The following is an 18,390-nucleotide window of genomic DNA, read 5'->3' on the forward strand; positions in this document are numbered from 1 at the left end:
TCTGAATACAGACATTGTTAATCTTTTCTTGTCAAGCCTGTGTCTCATTCCTACCTTCTCTCTTTTCTCTTGCAATTCTCTGGAAGCAGCAGGACAAACTGTCCTCCTGCTTGGGAGCGCAGGAAGCTGCAGCTGTTTCTGCCGTGATATGTCAGGACTAGTTCTTTCATCTGCTTTCCCTACTCAGAAACTTAGAAATAATTCCACATATGTTGTTGTAGGTTTATATTTTTAAAAATTACTCATTTTCATGAGACCTCAGGAGGGGAGAATATTTGACTTTTTAAAAATAGAATTAGCTTGTGGTTTTGTTTCAGCTTCCTTTTCCCCCCTACTTTATTAGTTTCTCTGTTTATCTTTGTTAATTCCATTCTTCTAATTTTTTGGTTTCTGTAAAGTTAATATATGGCTAATTTTATCTTTCCTTCAGAAATCCCCTTGATAGGGATCCCTGGGTGGCTCAGCGGTTTAGTGCCACCTTCAGCCCAGGGCGTGATCTTCGAGACCCGGGATCAAGTCCCACATCAGGCTCCCTGCATGAGCCTGCTTCTCCCTCTGCCTGTGTCTCTGCCTCTCTCTGTGTCTCTCATGAATAAATAAAGAAAATCTTTTTTAAAAATCCCCTTGATATAAAAAGTAAGAAAAAATTTGTAAGATGCCTAGACAACTTCTAAGTTGTCATATGGACGAATTCACCATCAGAACACTACAAAACCTAGAGCTGTTTCTTGTAGACAGAGCCTATAAGAGTAGGCGCCTAACCGACTGTGCCACCCAGGCACCCCTACCATTTTGGTTTTTATGTGCGAGGCAGTATGCTATATATGAAGTACTTATGTTAAGTATTAATTTTTTTAAGATTTTATTTATTTATTCATGAGACAGAGAGAGAGAGAGAGAGACAGGCAGAGACACAGGCAAAGGGAGAAAGAAGCAGGCTCCATGCAGGAAGCCCGATGTGGGACTCGATCCTGGGCCTCCGGGATCACGCCCTGAGCCAAAGGCAGATGCTCAACAGCTGAGCCACCCAGGCATCCCAAGTATTAACATATTTAACATTTGTTAAAATGTTATTTTATTCTCATTTTTTATTCTCATTTTACTGATGGAGAAGCTGAGACTTTAAGGTGAAGTAACTTGCTAATGTCACACAGCCATGAAGTGGTGGAGATGGGATTCAAATGATATGATTCCAGAACTTAGGCTCTTAACCACTACATTCTGTGGCATCTGCAGTGTATTTGTGACTACATTTTTCTTTTCTTTTCTTTTCTTTTTTTTTTTGTGACTACATTTTTGATAACATTTCATTTTGAAATAATTTCAAACATATCCAGTTCTTGCAAGAATGAAACCAAGAAATCCTATATATTCTTCACTTAGATTACCCGGTATTTAACATTTTACCATGTCTGCCTTAATGATCCCCCACAATATGCACATACCCAAATCAGTGTTTTCTTCTGAACCATTAAGGGTAAGCTGGAGGCATTACCCCCACGTAAATACTTCCATGTGTATTTTCTAAAAACAAAGATACTCTCTTAAATAACCATCCATTGATTCTAGGAAATTAACCTTAATACAATACTACGATAGATATCATTCGTATTTTACTGATGTCTCAATAATGTTCTTTTATTTTTTAAGATTTATTTATTTATTTACTCATGAGAGACACAGAGAGAGGCAGAGACATAGGCAGAGGGAGAAGTAGGCTCCCTTCGAGGAGCCTGTTGTGGGACTCGATCCCAGAACCCCAGGATCACAGCCTGAGCCCAAGGCAGACACTCAACCACCGAGCCACCCAGGTGCCCGTCTCAATAATGTTCTTTTTTTTTTTTTTTTTTTTTTTATGATAGTCACACAGAGAGAGAGAGAGAGAGAGAGGCAGAGACATAGGCAGAGGGAGAAGCAGGCTCCATGCACCGGGAGCCCGACGTGGGATTCGATCCCGGATCTCCAGGATCGCGCCCTGGGCCAAAGGCAGGCGCCAAACCGCTGCGCCACCCAGGGATCCCTCAATAATGTTCTTAATAGCAAAACACGAAAGCAGAAGCTTTGCCCCTCTGCCACTCCTTTTTGGTCCAGGATTATATGTTTTATTTAGTACTTGTGCCTCTTTAGGCTTCTTTGGCCTCAAATCATCCTTCAGTTTATCCTTGTCTCATTTTGGGTTTTCTGATTTTCCCCCTCTGAATAGATTCAGGTTTTGCATTTTGGGGAGGAATCTCACAGTAATTAACTGCTGTGTCCTTTGTAAGTGCATCATATCAGGAAGGGATTGATGTTTTGTTTCGGTACTGGTGAGGTTAACTTTTATTACTTTGTTGATAATAGTCTATTGCTGTGTTTCCCACTGTAAAGTTAAATATTTTGTACTTTTATTAATAAGTAGTAAGCATTTTGGGAAGAACTAATTTGAGACTCTATAAATATCCTATTCCTTATCCAACTTTCACCAATGAGTTTATTCATTATTCTTTTCTGCATTATCATTATCCTAGATTTGCCCAGCGGAAACTCCCTTCAGTCTGAGAGAAGTCCTTTTGATATGTCCATATTGTTCTTTGGATACTTCCTTACTTCCTGTCATCACAGGACATTCCACGTTTATCTTGTACTTTCCTTACTCTAGTGGTGGAATCAGGCTGTTCTTCAAGGAGCCTTGGTTCCTCATAGTGGAAAATGGTATTTGGAAATCAAGATGATGTCACCATATGTACTCATTGTTACTCAAGTGGCATTGATTTTGGACTTTTTAGACAGAGCTAGGAGATTTATACATCTCTATGTATAAATACATGTGTACGTAATGTAATGACTATATATGAAATGTATATATACTTCATACATATACATTTATATTTATATATGTGTGTTACTATATTTGCATAATTATATAAAACTGTAAGTTTATACTGATGTCTCAGTTCTGTCCGTACCATGGGATTTACTCTATCTACCCTTCTGCTTTTCTGTATTTGTACTTTGCTTCTCCAACTGCGAGGAACGTGACTCCGGTTATCCCTAGTACGTTTACCTATCTGACCTGTATCCTTGCTGTTGCCAATTTCCTGACCCCATGGACCTTCTTCTTGACCCTGGTTCCACCATACATATGGCCACACGGGCTGACTTACTCCTGGCTCCCATGGCTACATCTTTAAAGTAACATTTAACTACATTTTATTTCTTCTTTTCCTTTATTGTCCAGGTCTCCCAAGATTTGCCAGCCAACCAGAACCTTCTTCAGTTTATGCTGGGAACAGTGCAATTCTGAATTGTGAAGTTAATGTAGATTTGGTCCCGTTTGTGAGGTGGGAACAGAACAGACAGCCTCTTCTTCTGGATGATAGAATTATCAAACTTCCAAGTGGAACACTGGTTATCAACAATGCTACTGAAGGAGATGGGGGACTTTATCGCTGCGTAGTTGAAAGTGGTGGGCCACCGAAGTATAGCGATGAAGCTGAATTAAAAGTTCTTCTTCCAGGTATTTATTTATCAGGATTTACAGCTTTATGTTTATTAATGGATAAAAATTGTTCTGTTAGAATTTTCTTTTTTATTTTCTTTTATATTTTTTTTAAAGATTTTATTTATTTATTCATAGAGAGAGAGAGAGAGAGAGAGAGAGAGAGGCAGAGGGAGAAGCAGGCTCCATGCAGGGAGCCCGACGTGGGACTCGATCCCGGGTCTCCAGGATCGTGCCCTGGGCTGCAGGTGGCACTAAATCGCTGCGCCACCGGGGCTGCCCAGAATTTTCTTTTTTAATAAAGACTGTTAAATACGTAGTATGACAAATTAATGTCAGCATAAGGAGTCTCAGTTTCTTATAGGCGGAGAAAAGAAAATGTGCCAAGAAAATTCACTCTTTAGTGAACACATTAGTAGACATTTATGAAGTGATAAAGTGTATTTAACATCAGTGGCATTCTTCTTGGCCAGCAAAGCACGAGGTCTAGGTCTTTAGTCAAGCCTGTATCTGGTCCTTCCCTATAATAGGATATGTCACATAGTTAGATCTCTTGTCAGAATCCGAGACTCAGGCTAGTTCATATAAGGGATGGGCAGAGTGGTAACTAATACATCAGCTCTGGAGACACTGGTGAGCAAGAGTTCTTGGATCTTTATAACATTCCCCCATTTTAGTGTAAACTCACCCCCCTCTTCGCTCTGTGGGTTCTCTCTCTGTCCATGCTGGCTCTCCTGGTCTGCTTTGTGTGTCTTTTCTCAGCTGTGTAACTTCTGCTTACTCATAACTTCCTCTCGTTGTGTTGCTCATCAGAGTCCTGCTAGCCTCTTGCTGTCTCCTGGCCTTTCGGCTTCTATTCCCACTGCTGGGTGCCTGATTCCCACTGTTGGGTGCCTGATTCCACATTTCTTCCTTCAAACCTGAGTTTATGAATATAATTGGGCCATGCTTACATTGGGCAGATTTTTTACATACAACTATTCCCCAGAGGCTAATTTTTAGTGTATTGATTGGCTTGCAAAGCAAGACCAGTGTTGAGCAGCAGCGCTTGAGGGTGTTCTTGGTGGGCTTTGGACTGATTTTTTTAATGCATTTTCTTTCTTTGTCATCATCATCCATGCTCTTATCATTACTGTCCCTGTGTATTTTCAGCTCAGCAGCCACAGTTATTTTTTTAAATGTATATTAGATTACAAAATAAAATATATATTAGATCATGTTACATCTCTGCTCAAAACCTAATGGTTTCTCATCTCAGAGTAAGGGTTAAAGTCCTTGGCCTGTAGGCTTTGTATCATCTTAATGCCACCATCCTCCTCATCTCTCTCCTTCCTTTTTTTTTTTTTAATCTCTCTCCTTCCATCTGGTACTCTTCTCTCTCTCTCTCTCTCTGTGATTGTAGCCACCTTATGTTTCCAGAACACTCCAGACATTCTTTTGCTTTAGAGTCTTTCTACTTCAGGACCATTTGCTCTGCCTGGGATCCTCTTCCCTCATATATACGGCTGACACAACCATCTTATTTCTCTGCTCAAATATCACTTTATTAGTTAAGCCTTCCTTGACTGCTGTTTAAAACAACAATCTTCCATATCCACTGTGGTGCTTTCCTCTTTCTCCTTAATTTTACTTCAGAACATATCCACTGTCTGACATACAATGTCTTTTATTTCTTATCTTTCTCCCCTAGTAGTATATAAGGTTAACAAGGGTAGGGAATTTTGTCTGCTGCCAAGAATGGTAACTGGCACATAGAAGGCAGTAAATATTTGTTCAAGTTTATTTGTTTCTTTCAAAATATAATTAAATCTAACTAAATCCAGGGCAGCCCGGGTAGCTCAGCAGTTGGGTGCCTGCCTTCGGCTCAGGTCATGATCCTGGGATCGAGGATCGATCGAATCCCGCATCGGGCTCCCTGCAAGGAGTCTGCTTCTCCCTCTGCCTGTGTCTCTGCCTCTCTCTCTCAGTCTGTGTCTCTAATGAATAAATAAATAAATCTTTTTTTTTAAATCTATCTAAATACAGATGGGGAAAAAAAGAACTATTGCCACTTTGTAGCATCTTCCAGCCTGCTTTCTGACTTGCTTTACATGGCAGAGATCCTGTCTTTGCTCTGTGCCTGGGGTACCATTCAAGCAAATCCTCAAAATCAGATCCAAGGAAACGAGATTTTCAGTGCCAAAGGTTGAACCACACCACTCAATATCTGAAACAAAAACAAAGTATTGAATGTTTTAGTTACTTATATAAGAGAAAAACCATAGTTGTTAAGCATGTAGTCTTCTTGAATAATGAAAACTACTGATCTCGTATGGAATTTTGGGGAAGACGTTATTTTTGGTGTGTTTGTTAAGAGGCAAGAGTGGGTTGATGTCAGCCATAGAGGCATATTTTATGGTTGGTTACAGAGGTGAGAACAGGTTAATGTCAGCTACAGAAGCAAGTGATTCCACCGCTGAATGGCTGACTTTTAAAGCCTGAGGCTGTCACTCATTGGCTGGCTTTCAAAGGCATGTTCACTGAAGCGAGCTGTCACTGATCCATTAGACAGTGTTTACTTGTTACCATGGCTACAGAACTGTCATCGATTAGTTGCACAAGTTTAAAGCCAGCCCTAGTGGTTGTTACCATGGCTGTAGAACATCTTTTCCTGAGAGTATGGGGACAAAAGTCTATCTCTTTACCTGAGAATGATCTTTTTCCTCAAAACTTAACATTGGAAATACCTCTCCATCAAGTAGAGAACCATGTCTTCTACCCAATAGTGTGGCCTTTTCAGATGTCTGTAAGAGGGCAGCTATATAAAGTGAACATACACAGAGTGGTAGCCTAATAGTTGTACCATTGTAAAAATCAAGGGATTGACAGACTAAGTAAATAAATTAAAGAGATGAAATTCAGAAAGATTTTCAGAAGTAACACACAGATGTAGGGAGATGTAAAGGAAACCTCTTACAATATCTCTGTGAATGGAGAGGATGCTGGTAAGGTTCTGGGCTTGCTCAGTCTTTTCTCTCTTTGTACCACTCATGAAACATTTACTTTATTTAGTCTTAATGTGAAGGGGACTTGTGTCAAATATCCTTCAGTTGACCAATAAGCACTTTGAAGTTAGGAGCTATATACCTTCTATATCTTTAAGGCTCCCAGAGAGCCTTGCACAATGCACATTCAAGTGACTTAAGAAATGTTTGATAATTTTATTTTTTTAAGATTTATTTATTTTAGTGGGGGAGGGGCAGAGGGAGATGGAGACAGAGAATATCTCCATGTCCAAAGTGGGGTTTGATCTCACAACCCTGAGATCATGACCTGAAGAGAAGTCAAGAGTTGGACCTTTATGGGACACCTGGGTGGCTCAGCAGTTGATAGTCTGCCTTTGGCTCAGGGCATCATCCCACAGTCCCGGGATCAAGTCCCACATCAGGCTCCCTATGGGGAGCCTGCTTCTCCTTCTGCCTGTGTCTCTGCATCTCTCTCTGTGTCTCTCATGTATAAATAAATAAAATCTTAAAAAAAAAAGTTGGATGTTTAACCTACTGAGCCACCCAGGTGCCCTGAAATATTTTTCCTAATTTAAATGGAAATATAATTAAGTTTAGCTAAATCATTTTTAGTTAAATATTTTGTTTTGCAGAGCCACATAGGGCACCTGGCTGGCTCAGTTTTGGTAAAGCATGCACCTCTTGATCTTGGGGTTATGAGTTTAAGCCCCCACTTTGGGCATTGAATCTAGTTTAAAAAACTAATAAAAAAAGCCCACACAGACTGAACAGGAAATTGCCATTCCTCATCATTAATGTAGTAAAATGCTTTCTTAATCATTGTCTTTTATTTTTTAGATCCTGAGTTCACTTCAAACTTGGTATTTTTGAAACAACCTTCTTCCTTAGTCAGAGTCATTGGTCAGAGTGTGGTGTTGCCCTGTGTTGCTTCAGGACTTCCTACTCCAACCATTAGATGGATGAAAAATGAGGAGGCTCTTGACACAGAAAGGTAATGTTGTCTGCCTAAAAGCCTCTTTGAACCTTAGCTTGAGACTTGGTCTAATCTAATTTGAGACTACTGATTAATAATGAAAAAAAAATGGTTATCTATTTTTGTTTAAATCCATTATAATGCTCATTTATCATTCTTGAAAGAGTTTATATGCTATCTATGATTAGGATGTTTAAAGAAAAAATTGCTTTCAAAATATTAAGCTCTTTCTGAGTTGTAGTATCCTCAGCTTAAGGCCTCAAGACCTCCTTCCCTAAATTGTTGCAGGAGTTTCTGGTCCTTACTGGCCTGAGGCTTCTCATTCCTTTTCACATACATTTTGTTGATAGTAGTCTTTTCCTTTATTCTAACAATAAAAAAGAATATATTCCATCCTTCTGTTTTTGCCTTTTAGAATCATACCAGCCTTCTTTTATGATCACAAATTCTCCATCCTCCACAAAAACCTTTCCTCTTAACATCAGCTATCCTGTCATCCCTCATTATTTCCTTATTTCTCTGTTGTAATGTGATAAAAGAACTGAGGTAGTGGTGACAGTGGTATTTAGATATTTTTTTTTCAAAACAAAGTTATCTTGTGTGTTGTATAGAATGTTTAGTATCATCCTTGGCCTCTACTCACTAGATGCCAATAGCACTAGTTGTGACAACCAAAAATGTTTCTGGATGTTGCTGGATGTCTCCTGGGGCACAAAATGGTCCCCAGTTGAAGACCACTGTTGCAGTGCTATCCAATAGAGATACAACACAAGCCACATAGGTAATTTAACGTATGTAATTTTGGTAGCTAGATTTAAAAAAAAACTGAGATGTACACGTGCACTACTAAGTATGATAATAATTTATATGATGCACCAGTTAAAGTGAAATGTAGGTCTACCAAAACAATAAAGTTGTGGTTAGTGTTGCTTCAGCTTTTACATTTAAATAGGAATTAAATAAAATTCAGAGTTCAGTTCTTCAGTCATTCTAGCCACATTTCAATTGTCAGAGGACACCTGTGGCTAGTGGCTATTGATTTCGACCAGGCAGGTCTAAAGATTCCCAACTGAGTAATGCAAAGTAAGTTGACAGTCTTTTATGTCCTGCAGTAACCAAGACCTGGGAGAGAGGTATCTGTCTCATCAGCTTGGTGAACAACCATCAGTGAAAGATGAGGATGATAGAATGCAGTATAAGGTGTTCATTAGCAAAACTGATGGTATCATTTTCGATATCACCTCTTTCTTTGTCAGCACCCATCCAATCACCAACTACTTCTACCTATATTATACTTCCTTTCTCCAGTTGAGTATCATGCAAAAAATTTATAAGACTTCAAGGGGATATTTAAAACTTATGCTAACTGAAACATAGAGAAAGTTTAAAAAGGGGATAAAAATTTGAGCTCTTAGAGTAGAAGTTTTAATTGGCTACATGATAGAACAAAATCTTTATCAGGAGTAGGAAAGCTAGGGTGCCTGGGTGACTGTCAGTCAAGTGTCCATCTTCATTTTGGCTCAGGTCATGATTTCGGAGTTGTGAGATCAAGCCCTGAGTTGGGCTCCATACTCAGTGGGCAGTCTGCTTAGATTTTTTTTTCTCTCTCCCTCCCTCTACCCATCCATCCCTCTGCTCGACATGCATATACTCTCTAAAATAAATACATCTTTAAATTTTTAAAATTTTATTTATTTATTTGAGAGAGAACGCAGGTGGGGAGAAGGAGCCACAGGAGGAGGGAGAGGGATAAGCAGACTCTGCACTGATCCTGGAGCCTGACCTGGGGATTGATCCTAGGACTCTGAAATCATGACCTGAGCCGAAACCAAGAGTAGGTCGCTTAACCAACTGAGACACCCAGGTGCCCCAGAGATAAAGAAATCTTAAAAAAAAAAAAAAAAAAAAAAAAAAAAAAGGAAAGCTGAAAGAGGTTATTTTAAAAGATTTTTTATTTTATCACCATAGAAGGGACATTTTGAAGATAATTGATGATAAAGGAATTTGGTTTCTTATATAAAAATAAAAATGAGGATTGCTGTGATTCTTGTTCGCTTATTCAATAATTATTCAACAAATGTTTATTGAATGCCAATTATATTAGGCACTATTCTGGTCATTGGGAACAGAGTAGTGAAACAAATAGAGTTTTGCTGTTATGAATCAGCTATTCTAGTGGGGAAGAGTCAGGAAGTAATTATTTAAACATGTAAAATTTCAGTTTATGATAAGTGCTAGGAAGAAAATTAAGACAAAGTATGCCAGGGTGCTAAGAGAGGTAGAGGTAGGATTGCTGTCTTATATAGTGTGTTGGATAGTTGTTCTCTTAGTAAGGTGATTCTCATTCTGAGGTCTAGATGTGGGTTGAGTTATACAAATCATGGTAGAAATGTTACATACCTTCCTTTTATGTTGCATAAAATTATGTTGGATTTTATTCAAAGATATTTTTAGGGGAAATGTTTTTGAATTAAACCAAATGTGGGGGGATGCCCAGGTGGCTCAGTGGTTGAGTGTCTGCCTTTGGCTCAGGGCGTGATCCTGGAGTCCCGGGATCGAGTCCTGCATTGGGCTCTCCGCAGGGGGCCTGCTTTTCCCTCTGCCTGTGTCTCTGCCTCTCTCACTGTGTGTCTCTCATGAATAAATAAATAAAATATTAAAAAAATAAACCAAATGTGGGTATATCATGGCTAGTAATATATCTCTCTGAATTTGAAGGATAAATCAGAAGACTTAAGACTGAATAGATTGTTTTCTACCTTGAGTTCTCTAGGCTTCTGAATACTTGGGTTATGTGGTAGAAAAGTCTGAGAAACAGTGTTTTGTTATATACTACTGTCTCAGTGTGTCCATCCTCTTACAACCATGTAAGAGGTGGACAGTGCTGATGGTGTTCACATCGGTCTTTCCAGACCCTAGCATAGCGAGTGGCATGTAATGGGGGTGGGGAGAGTGGTGACCAATATTTTTTGGTCAGATGTCTGTAGTATAGGAAAGTCAGAGTACTTCAGGTTAGATATAGGTAATTACTCAAAATGTCTGATTCTACAGTGCTTTATGAGATATGTAAATGGGCCTTAGGTAATAAATCATTTAAACTCCAGGTTAGAAAGAAATTTTGAAAAAATTTTTTAAAGATTTTATTTATTCATGAGAGACAGAGAAAGAGAGAGAGAGGCAGAGACACAGGCAGAGGGATAAGCAGACCCCATGCAGGGAGCCTGATGCAGGACTTGATCCTGGGTCTCCAGGATCACACCCTGAGCTGAAGGCTGCACTAAACCACTGAGCCACCCGGGCTGCCCGAAATTTTGAAATTAGGAGAAACGTGGCTAGGAGTCTAGATAGTGCTAGGCTGGCTCTGGTAAAAATCTTAAACTAATAGACATCCTTCTCTATTACTAATCTTAAGGCCTCTTTGAAAATGAATATTTTAAAACCTTAACTGGGAGGAGCTAAGATGGCAGAGTAGTAAGAGGACCCTAGGCTTGCCTCTTCCCTCGAATACAGCGAGATAAACACCAGATCATTACCAAATCAAAATTAAATGCCCAAGAAATTATCTGAGGACTGACAGAGCAAACTACACAATGAGAGGGAAAGAGGCCACAACATGGAAAATAGGAGGTATGGAGATGTGATTTAGGGAAGAAACGGATCACAGATGCTGCAGAGGGCAGGGAGCCCTGATCATGGAGGGGGAAGGGGGGAAGAGAGAGAGAGAGACATGCAGGAGGTCACACAAGGAAAATACTTTCCCAAAATGGGAAAGCTAGAGCAGCTGATTTTTGTGAATTTTTACAACCAGTGAGGCTCAAAGATTGGAGTTTTAGAGGTCTGCGGCATGAGTGGTATGGAGCCCTGAGGGCACTGCAGTGCTCCTGTGGAGGAGGCAGATAATCAGGGGCAGAGAGTGCAATCTGAGGATCCCCTGGGATGCACTGAAAGAGACAGTTCCGCCTTCTTGGAACATATCTGGGAGAATTGGAATTGGCATTGCCTCTCTGGGGACAGAAGAGCCAGCAGGCACCATTACCTCCTCTGCTTCTCAGCATAGGTACAGAGGGTGGCCAACTTGGACACTGGTTCTTTGTTGTGCTTTATTCCAAATTCCACACCCCTGCACTTTTTGTGCAACTGCCCTTCTGGGACAAACCTGAATCAGTCCCAGTACAGCAAGACCCTTCCCTAATGGACCAGTGAGGGGGGGCATACCATGCCACATCCCAAAAGTTTAGAGCTTTAAAACATAGCCAGCCTGCCTGGGATAGAACACAGGTGCACTGAGCTGCTGGGTGGGAAGATGGCCCAGACACAGACAGGTAAGGGACACCTGGGACACACGAGGGGAGATTGTTCACTCTTCTGGGAGGGCTTTCCAGACAGCAATGAGTGCAAACTCCCCTCTCCATGGACAAGGCAGGGGTTTGGTGCCATTTTTCTCCCCTACTCCTCAGCACAGACTAACTTCAATAAGCAGCACAGTGCCAACAATGGCAGCCTAAGCCACTTACACCAAGTTCCACCCCCTGCACTCTGCAAGTGCTGCTTTTCTCAGGTAAGTTTGCCTAAGAACCAGAGTAGTGGGCCTCTCCCCCAGAAGATCAGCATAAACCCCCGGCATGTACCAAGTCTACTGCTGATAGAGTTCTGCAAAGCTTCAAGTCTAGTGGAAATAGCATCAGATCTCTTTTAACAAGCAGACAGACCAGAGCACACCTCATTAAAACCCACCACACTCTGGCCGAGGTCTGAACACTCTCTGCTGCAGGCAAGGAGAAACTCTGCAGAGGACTGACCTGAGGGAAAGAGCAGCCAAAACACAGCATCAGAGTGTATACAGCATATACCAGAGACACTTCCTGAAACGCAGACCCTAGACATCTTCTTTATAAAACCATTATTCTCAGGAGCAGGAAATAGAACAGGCTTTCCTAACACACAGAAGAGAGACACCTAGACATAATGCCAAGATGGAGGAATTTATCCCCAAAGAAAGAACAAGAAAAGGTCATGGCCAGGGATCTAATCAAAACAGATACAGGCAATATGCCTGATTCAGAATTTAAAGCAAAAATCATAAGGATACTAGCTGGGCTTGAGAAAAGCATAGAGGACACCAGGGAGTCCCTTACCACAGAGACAAAAGGCCTAAAAACTAGTCAAGCCGAAATTAAAAAATGCTATAACCAAGTTGCAAAACCAACTGCATGTAGTGACCATAAGGATGGAAGAAGCAGAGGAATGAATAAGTGGTATAGAAGATTAAATTATGAAAAACAAGCTTAAAAAAAGAAGGAAGAAAAATATTGGATCACAAATGCAGACTTAGGGAATGTAGTGACTCCATAAAGCATAATAACATTCATATCATAGGTGTCACACAGGAAGAAGAGAGGGAAAAAGGGATAGAGGATTTATAGCTGAAAGCTTACCTAACCTGGGGAAGGAAACAGAAACAGATATCCAAATCCAAGAGGCACAGAGAACGCCCAGAAAAGCCAACAAAAGCAGGCCAACACCAAGATATATTGTAGTTAAATTTGCAAAATATAAAGAAAAAAATTCCTAAGAGCAGCAAGACAAAGAAATCCCTAACTTAGAAGGAAAGACAAATAGGGTTAGCAGCAGATCTAACCACAGAAACTTGGCAGGCCAGAAGGCAGTGATATATTCAACATACTGAATGGGAAAAATATGTAGATAAGAATACTCTATCCAGCAAGGCTGTCATTCAGAACAGGAGAGATAGTTTCCCAGACAAAAACTAAAGGAGTTTGTGAACACTAGCTAGTCCTCCAAGAAATATTAAAGGGGATTCTTTGAGTGGGAAAGAAAGACTAAAAGTGACAAAAACTAGAAAGAAAAAGAAAATCTTCAAAAATGACAAAACAAGTAATAAAATGGAACTAAATTCATATAATCACTCTGAATGTAAATGGACTAAAGGTACTATATCATAATAAAAAGATCTATCCAACAAGACCTAACAATTATAAATATTTATGCCCCCAACTTAGGAGCACCCAAATATGAATAACAAACATAAAGGAATTTATTGATAATAATACAATAATAGTAGAGGACTTTAACACCTTACTTACATCAACAGATAGATAATCTAAGCAGAAAAACAAGGAAATAGTGGCTTTGAATGACACACTGGACCAGATGGATTTAACAGATATGTTCAGAACATTCCATCCTAAAGCAGCAGATTACACATTCTTTTCAAGTGTACATGGGACATTCTCCAGAATAGATCACAAACTGGGTCACAAAATCAGCCCTCAGCAAGTACAAAATGATTGAGATCATACCGTGCTTATTTCCCAACCACAGCCCTATGAAACGCTAAGTCAACCACAAGAAAAAATTTAGAAAGACCACAAATACATGGAGGTTGAAGAACATCCTACTAAAAAATGAATGGGCCAAACAGGAAATTAAAGAAGAAATTTTTAAAATATATGGAAACAAAAGATAATGAAAACACAAAAGTCCACAACTTTGGGGATGCAGCAAATCAGTCTTAAGAGGGAGGTATGTAGCAATACAGGCCTCCTCAAGAAGCAAAAAAAAAAAAAAAAAAAAAAAAAAATTCAATTATGTAATCTAACCTTACACATAAAGGAGCTAGAAAAAGAATACAAATGAAGCCTAAAGCCCGCAGAAGAAGGGAAATTATTAAGATTAGAGAAAAATAAAGGATATAAAAACACACACACACACACACACACACACACACAAACCCCAGTAGAACAGATTGATGAAACTAGGAGCTGGTTCTTTGAAAGAATTAATAAAATTAACAAACCCCTAGCCAGACTTACCAAGGACCTAAATACAATCACAAATGAGAGAGGAGAGATCACAACTAACACCACAGAAATACAATTACAAGAGTGTATTATGAAAAATTATATGCCAACGAATTGGGCAATCAGGAAGAAATGGATAAATTCCTAGAAACATAGGAACTACCAGCACTAAAACAGAAAGAAGCAGAAAACTTGAACAGACTGATAACCAGCAAAAAATTGAATCAGTAATCAGAAATCTCTCAACAAACAAGAGTCCAGGGCTAGATGGCTTCCCAGGGAAATTCTACCAAACATTTAAAGAATTACTACCTATTCTTAAACTGTTCCAAAAAAATAGAAATGGAAGGAAACTTCCAAACTCATTCTACAAGGTCAGCATTACCTTGATTTCATAAACCAGATGAAGACCTCACTAAAGAAGTTAATTACAAGGCAATATCCCTGATGAACATAGATGCAAAAATTCTCAATGAGATACTTGCAAATCAAATCCAACAGTACATTGAAAGAATCATTCACCATGATCAAGTGAGGTTTATTTCTAGGCTACAAGCGTGTTTCAGTATTTGCAAGTCAATCACTGTGATATACCACATCAGTAAAATAAAGGATAAGAACCATATGATGCTCTCAATAAGTGCAGAAAAAGCATTTAATGAAGTACGACATCCACTTTTCATAAAAACCCTCAATTATGTAGGAATAGAGGAAATATACCTTAAGATCATAAGGACCATATACAAAAGACCCACAGCTAATACCATCCTCAATGGGGAAAAACTGAAAACTTTTCCTCTAAGGCCAGGAAAAAGACAGGGATGTCCACTCTAACCATTGTCATTTAACCTAGTACTGGAAGCCCAGGTCTCAGCAATCAGACAACAACAACAAAAAAAAACAAAAGACAGCCAAGGAAGGAAGAAGTCAGACTGTCACTATTTGCAGATGACATGATATTTCATGTAGAAACCCAAAAGACTCCCCCAAAAAACTGCTAGAACTGATACCTGAATTCAGTAAAGTCTCAGGATACAAAATCAACATACAGAAACCTATTGCATTTCTGTATGCCATAAAGAAGTGGCAGAAAGTGCAGTCCTGAATCGATCCCATTTACAATTGCACCAAAACCCATAAGATACCTAGTAATAAACCCCAACCAAAGAGGTAAAATATTTGTACTCTGATATAGAACACTGACAAAAGAAATTGAAGAGGACATAAAGAAGTGGAAAAACATTCTATGCTCATGGATTGGAAGAGCAGATATTAAAATGTCTATACTACCCAAAGTAATGTATACATTTAATGCAGTTCTTAACCAAAATGCCACCAGCATTTCTCACAGAGCTAGAACAAACAATCCTAAAATTTGTATGGAACCACAGAAGACCCCAAATAGCCAAAGCAACCCTAAAAAAGAAAAGCAAAGTTGGAGGCATCACAATTCCAGATTTCAAGCTATATATTACAAAGCTATAGACACCAAGATAGTATGGTACTTGCACAAAAACGGACATAGATCAATGGAACAGAATAGAAAATCCAGGGATGGGCCCACAACTACGTGGTCAACTAATACTCTTCAACAAGCAGAAAATAATATCCAATGGGAAAAAGACAGACTCTTCAACAAATGGTGCTGGGAAAATTGGACAGCAACATGCAAGAGAATGAAACTGGTTCACTTCCTTTTATCATACACAAAAATAAATTCAAAATGCATGAAAGACCAAAATATGGGACAGGAAACCATCAAAATCCTAGAGAACACAGTCGGCAACCTCTTTGACCTTGGCCCTAGCAACTTCTTACTAGACTCGTCTTCAAAGGCAATGGAAACAGAAGGAAAAATGAACTATTGGGACTTCATCAAGATAAAAAGCTTTTGCCCAATAAAGGAAACAGTCAACAAAACTAAGACAACCTTTTGAATGGGAGAAGATATTTGCAAATGACTTATCTGATAAAGGGTTAGTATCTAAAGTCTATAAAGAACTTATAAAACTCAGCACCTCAAAAACAATCCAGTTAAGAAATAGGCAGAAGACTTGAAGGGACATTTTTCCAAAGAAGACATCCAGATGGCTAACAGACATATGAATAGATGCTCAACATCATTCATCATCAGGGAAATACAAATCAAAACTACAATGAGATATCACCTCACACCTGTCAGAAGGACTAAAATTAACAACACAGGAAATGAGGATGTGGAGAAAGGGGAACCAACCTTCTTAGACTATTGGTGGGAATGCAAACTGGTGCATCCACTCTGGAAAACAGTATGGAGGTTCCTCAAAAAGTTAAAAATAGAACTGCTCTATTATCCAGCAGTTGCACTACTAGGTATTTATCCAAAGGATACAAAAATACTGATTCAAAGGGACACATGCACCCTGATGTTTATAGCAGCATTATCAACAATACCAAATTTTGGGAGGAGCTCAAATGTCTGTCAACTGACAAATACAAGATACACACACACACCATGGAATAATATTACTCAGCCATTAAAAAGAGTGAAACCTTGCCATTTGCAATGATGTGGATGGAGCTAGAGAGTATTATGCTAAGTGAGAAAAGTCAGAGAAAGATATACCATATGATTTCATTCATATGTGTAATTAAAGAACAAAACAAATGAGCATGGTTGTGGGGGGAGAAAAAGAGAGAGGGAAGCAAACCATAACAAGGAACCTTAACTATAGAGAACAAACTGAGGGGTGCTGGAGGGAAGGTAGGTGGGGGTTGGGCTAGAATTGTAATGAGCACTGGCTATTCTGTGTAAGGAATGAATCACTCATTTCTACTCCTGAAACTAATATTACACTATATGTTAACTAAATGTAATTTAAATAAAAACTTGAAACTAAATAAATAAATGAATAGATTTTTTGACCATAAATAAATAAACATTACCATGATTTCTGTAACGGTCTTAAGAATTGATATATTTACCTGATCTTCCCATCACATTTGTTCAGATCCAAACCAAACATAGCTATTGAAGGAGAGGTAATAGAAATGTATCCCATTCGTAGAGTAGTTTTATTTTAAATGGAGAGAATCCAGAAAATACAATGCTAAAGTGCAGAGCAGCTGACAGCACAATGTTATTTGGTAACCAAGAAATGTTCTATTTTGATGGAATGATAGATCAGAGCCCATCTGCAAAGGAACAGGTTATAGTTATAGAAATGCTTAATGTATTATAATTGACAATAGTAGAAAGATTAGATTATTCTAAAAACAAGTGCAGGAGTATCATTTCTGGGAAGATGGAATAGATGTTTTTTTCCCTATTCTTCCCACTACTAAAAACCCCAGGCTTTATATGTAAAACAAACCTAAGAGGACTCTGGGGGTGCTCCGTCAGTTTAAATATCCAACTCTTGATCCCAGCTCAGTGCTTGATCTCAGGGTTGTGACTTCAAACCCTGCGTTGGGCTCCATGCTAGACATGGACTCTAAAAGGTAGAGAGAAGAAGACTGACTGGCTAGAGGCCTTGTGACCCAAGGAAGAACATGATGATGAGTTTCTTGGAATTTGTTTTTGCCTCATATATCCAAACTTGAGCTGAAGAAGCTGGCAACCTGGAAATGCAAACAGGCACATTCAGAAGAGTTAGAGTTCTTAACAAATGTGTGCTCTCTCTAGCCGTAGGACCAGGAAAGGGGAAGCATAGCAAGACAAAAAGTGTTAGACTCTAATTACTCCTACTTTAACCAAACACTACAGAAGAAACTGTGGCCCCACCTTCACCCATGTGAGCAAAAGCCAGGTGGGAAGGCTAGACTTCCTTCCACCCTCACCAGGTAGTAATGAGATACCCCAGCCTATATGGTATCAGAGGCTAAATAGGCAAAACTTTGATCTCAACCAGGCAGTATGAAGACCCTCTCCTTTGCCATGTTAGTAGAAACCACATGGCAGTAAATAAGAAACATTTCTTCCCTCCCCCACAGGGGTGATATTAAAGGTGGACTTGTGGAGAGTTAGAACTTTCATCATCGTGTAGTACTGAGGCCCCCCCTCCATGGTGTCAGTGGACACCATGTGGAGAATGGCAGCGAAGTATTCCAACTGCACCAGCCAGAGGGCAGTAT

At 39.4% G+C, this 18,390-nt stretch overlaps 1 protein-coding gene across 6 annotated transcripts in view; it reads left to right on the forward strand.

The window, feature by feature from the left end:
• NEO1 (neogenin 1) overlaps positions 1-18,390 on the forward strand; it is a 235,113-nt gene that overhangs the window by 70,073 nt on the left and 146,650 nt on the right. For all 6 annotated transcript variants that reach the window (XM_038580915.1, XM_038580918.1, XM_038580917.1 and 3 more), the window contains exons 3-4: positions 3,218-3,496; positions 7,321-7,474. In XM_038580915.1, coding sequence (XP_038436843.1) covers positions 3,218-3,496; positions 7,321-7,474 — 433 coding nt within the window. The remainder of the gene's footprint in view (positions 1-3,217; positions 3,497-7,320; positions 7,475-18,390) is intronic.

The sequence above is a fragment of the Canis lupus genome, chromosome 30 (genome assembly GCF_011100685.1).
Source record: "Canis lupus familiaris isolate Mischka breed German Shepherd chromosome 30, alternate assembly UU_Cfam_GSD_1.0, whole genome shotgun sequence".
NCBI classification, from domain to species: domain Eukaryota; kingdom Metazoa; phylum Chordata; class Mammalia; order Carnivora; family Canidae; genus Canis; species Canis lupus.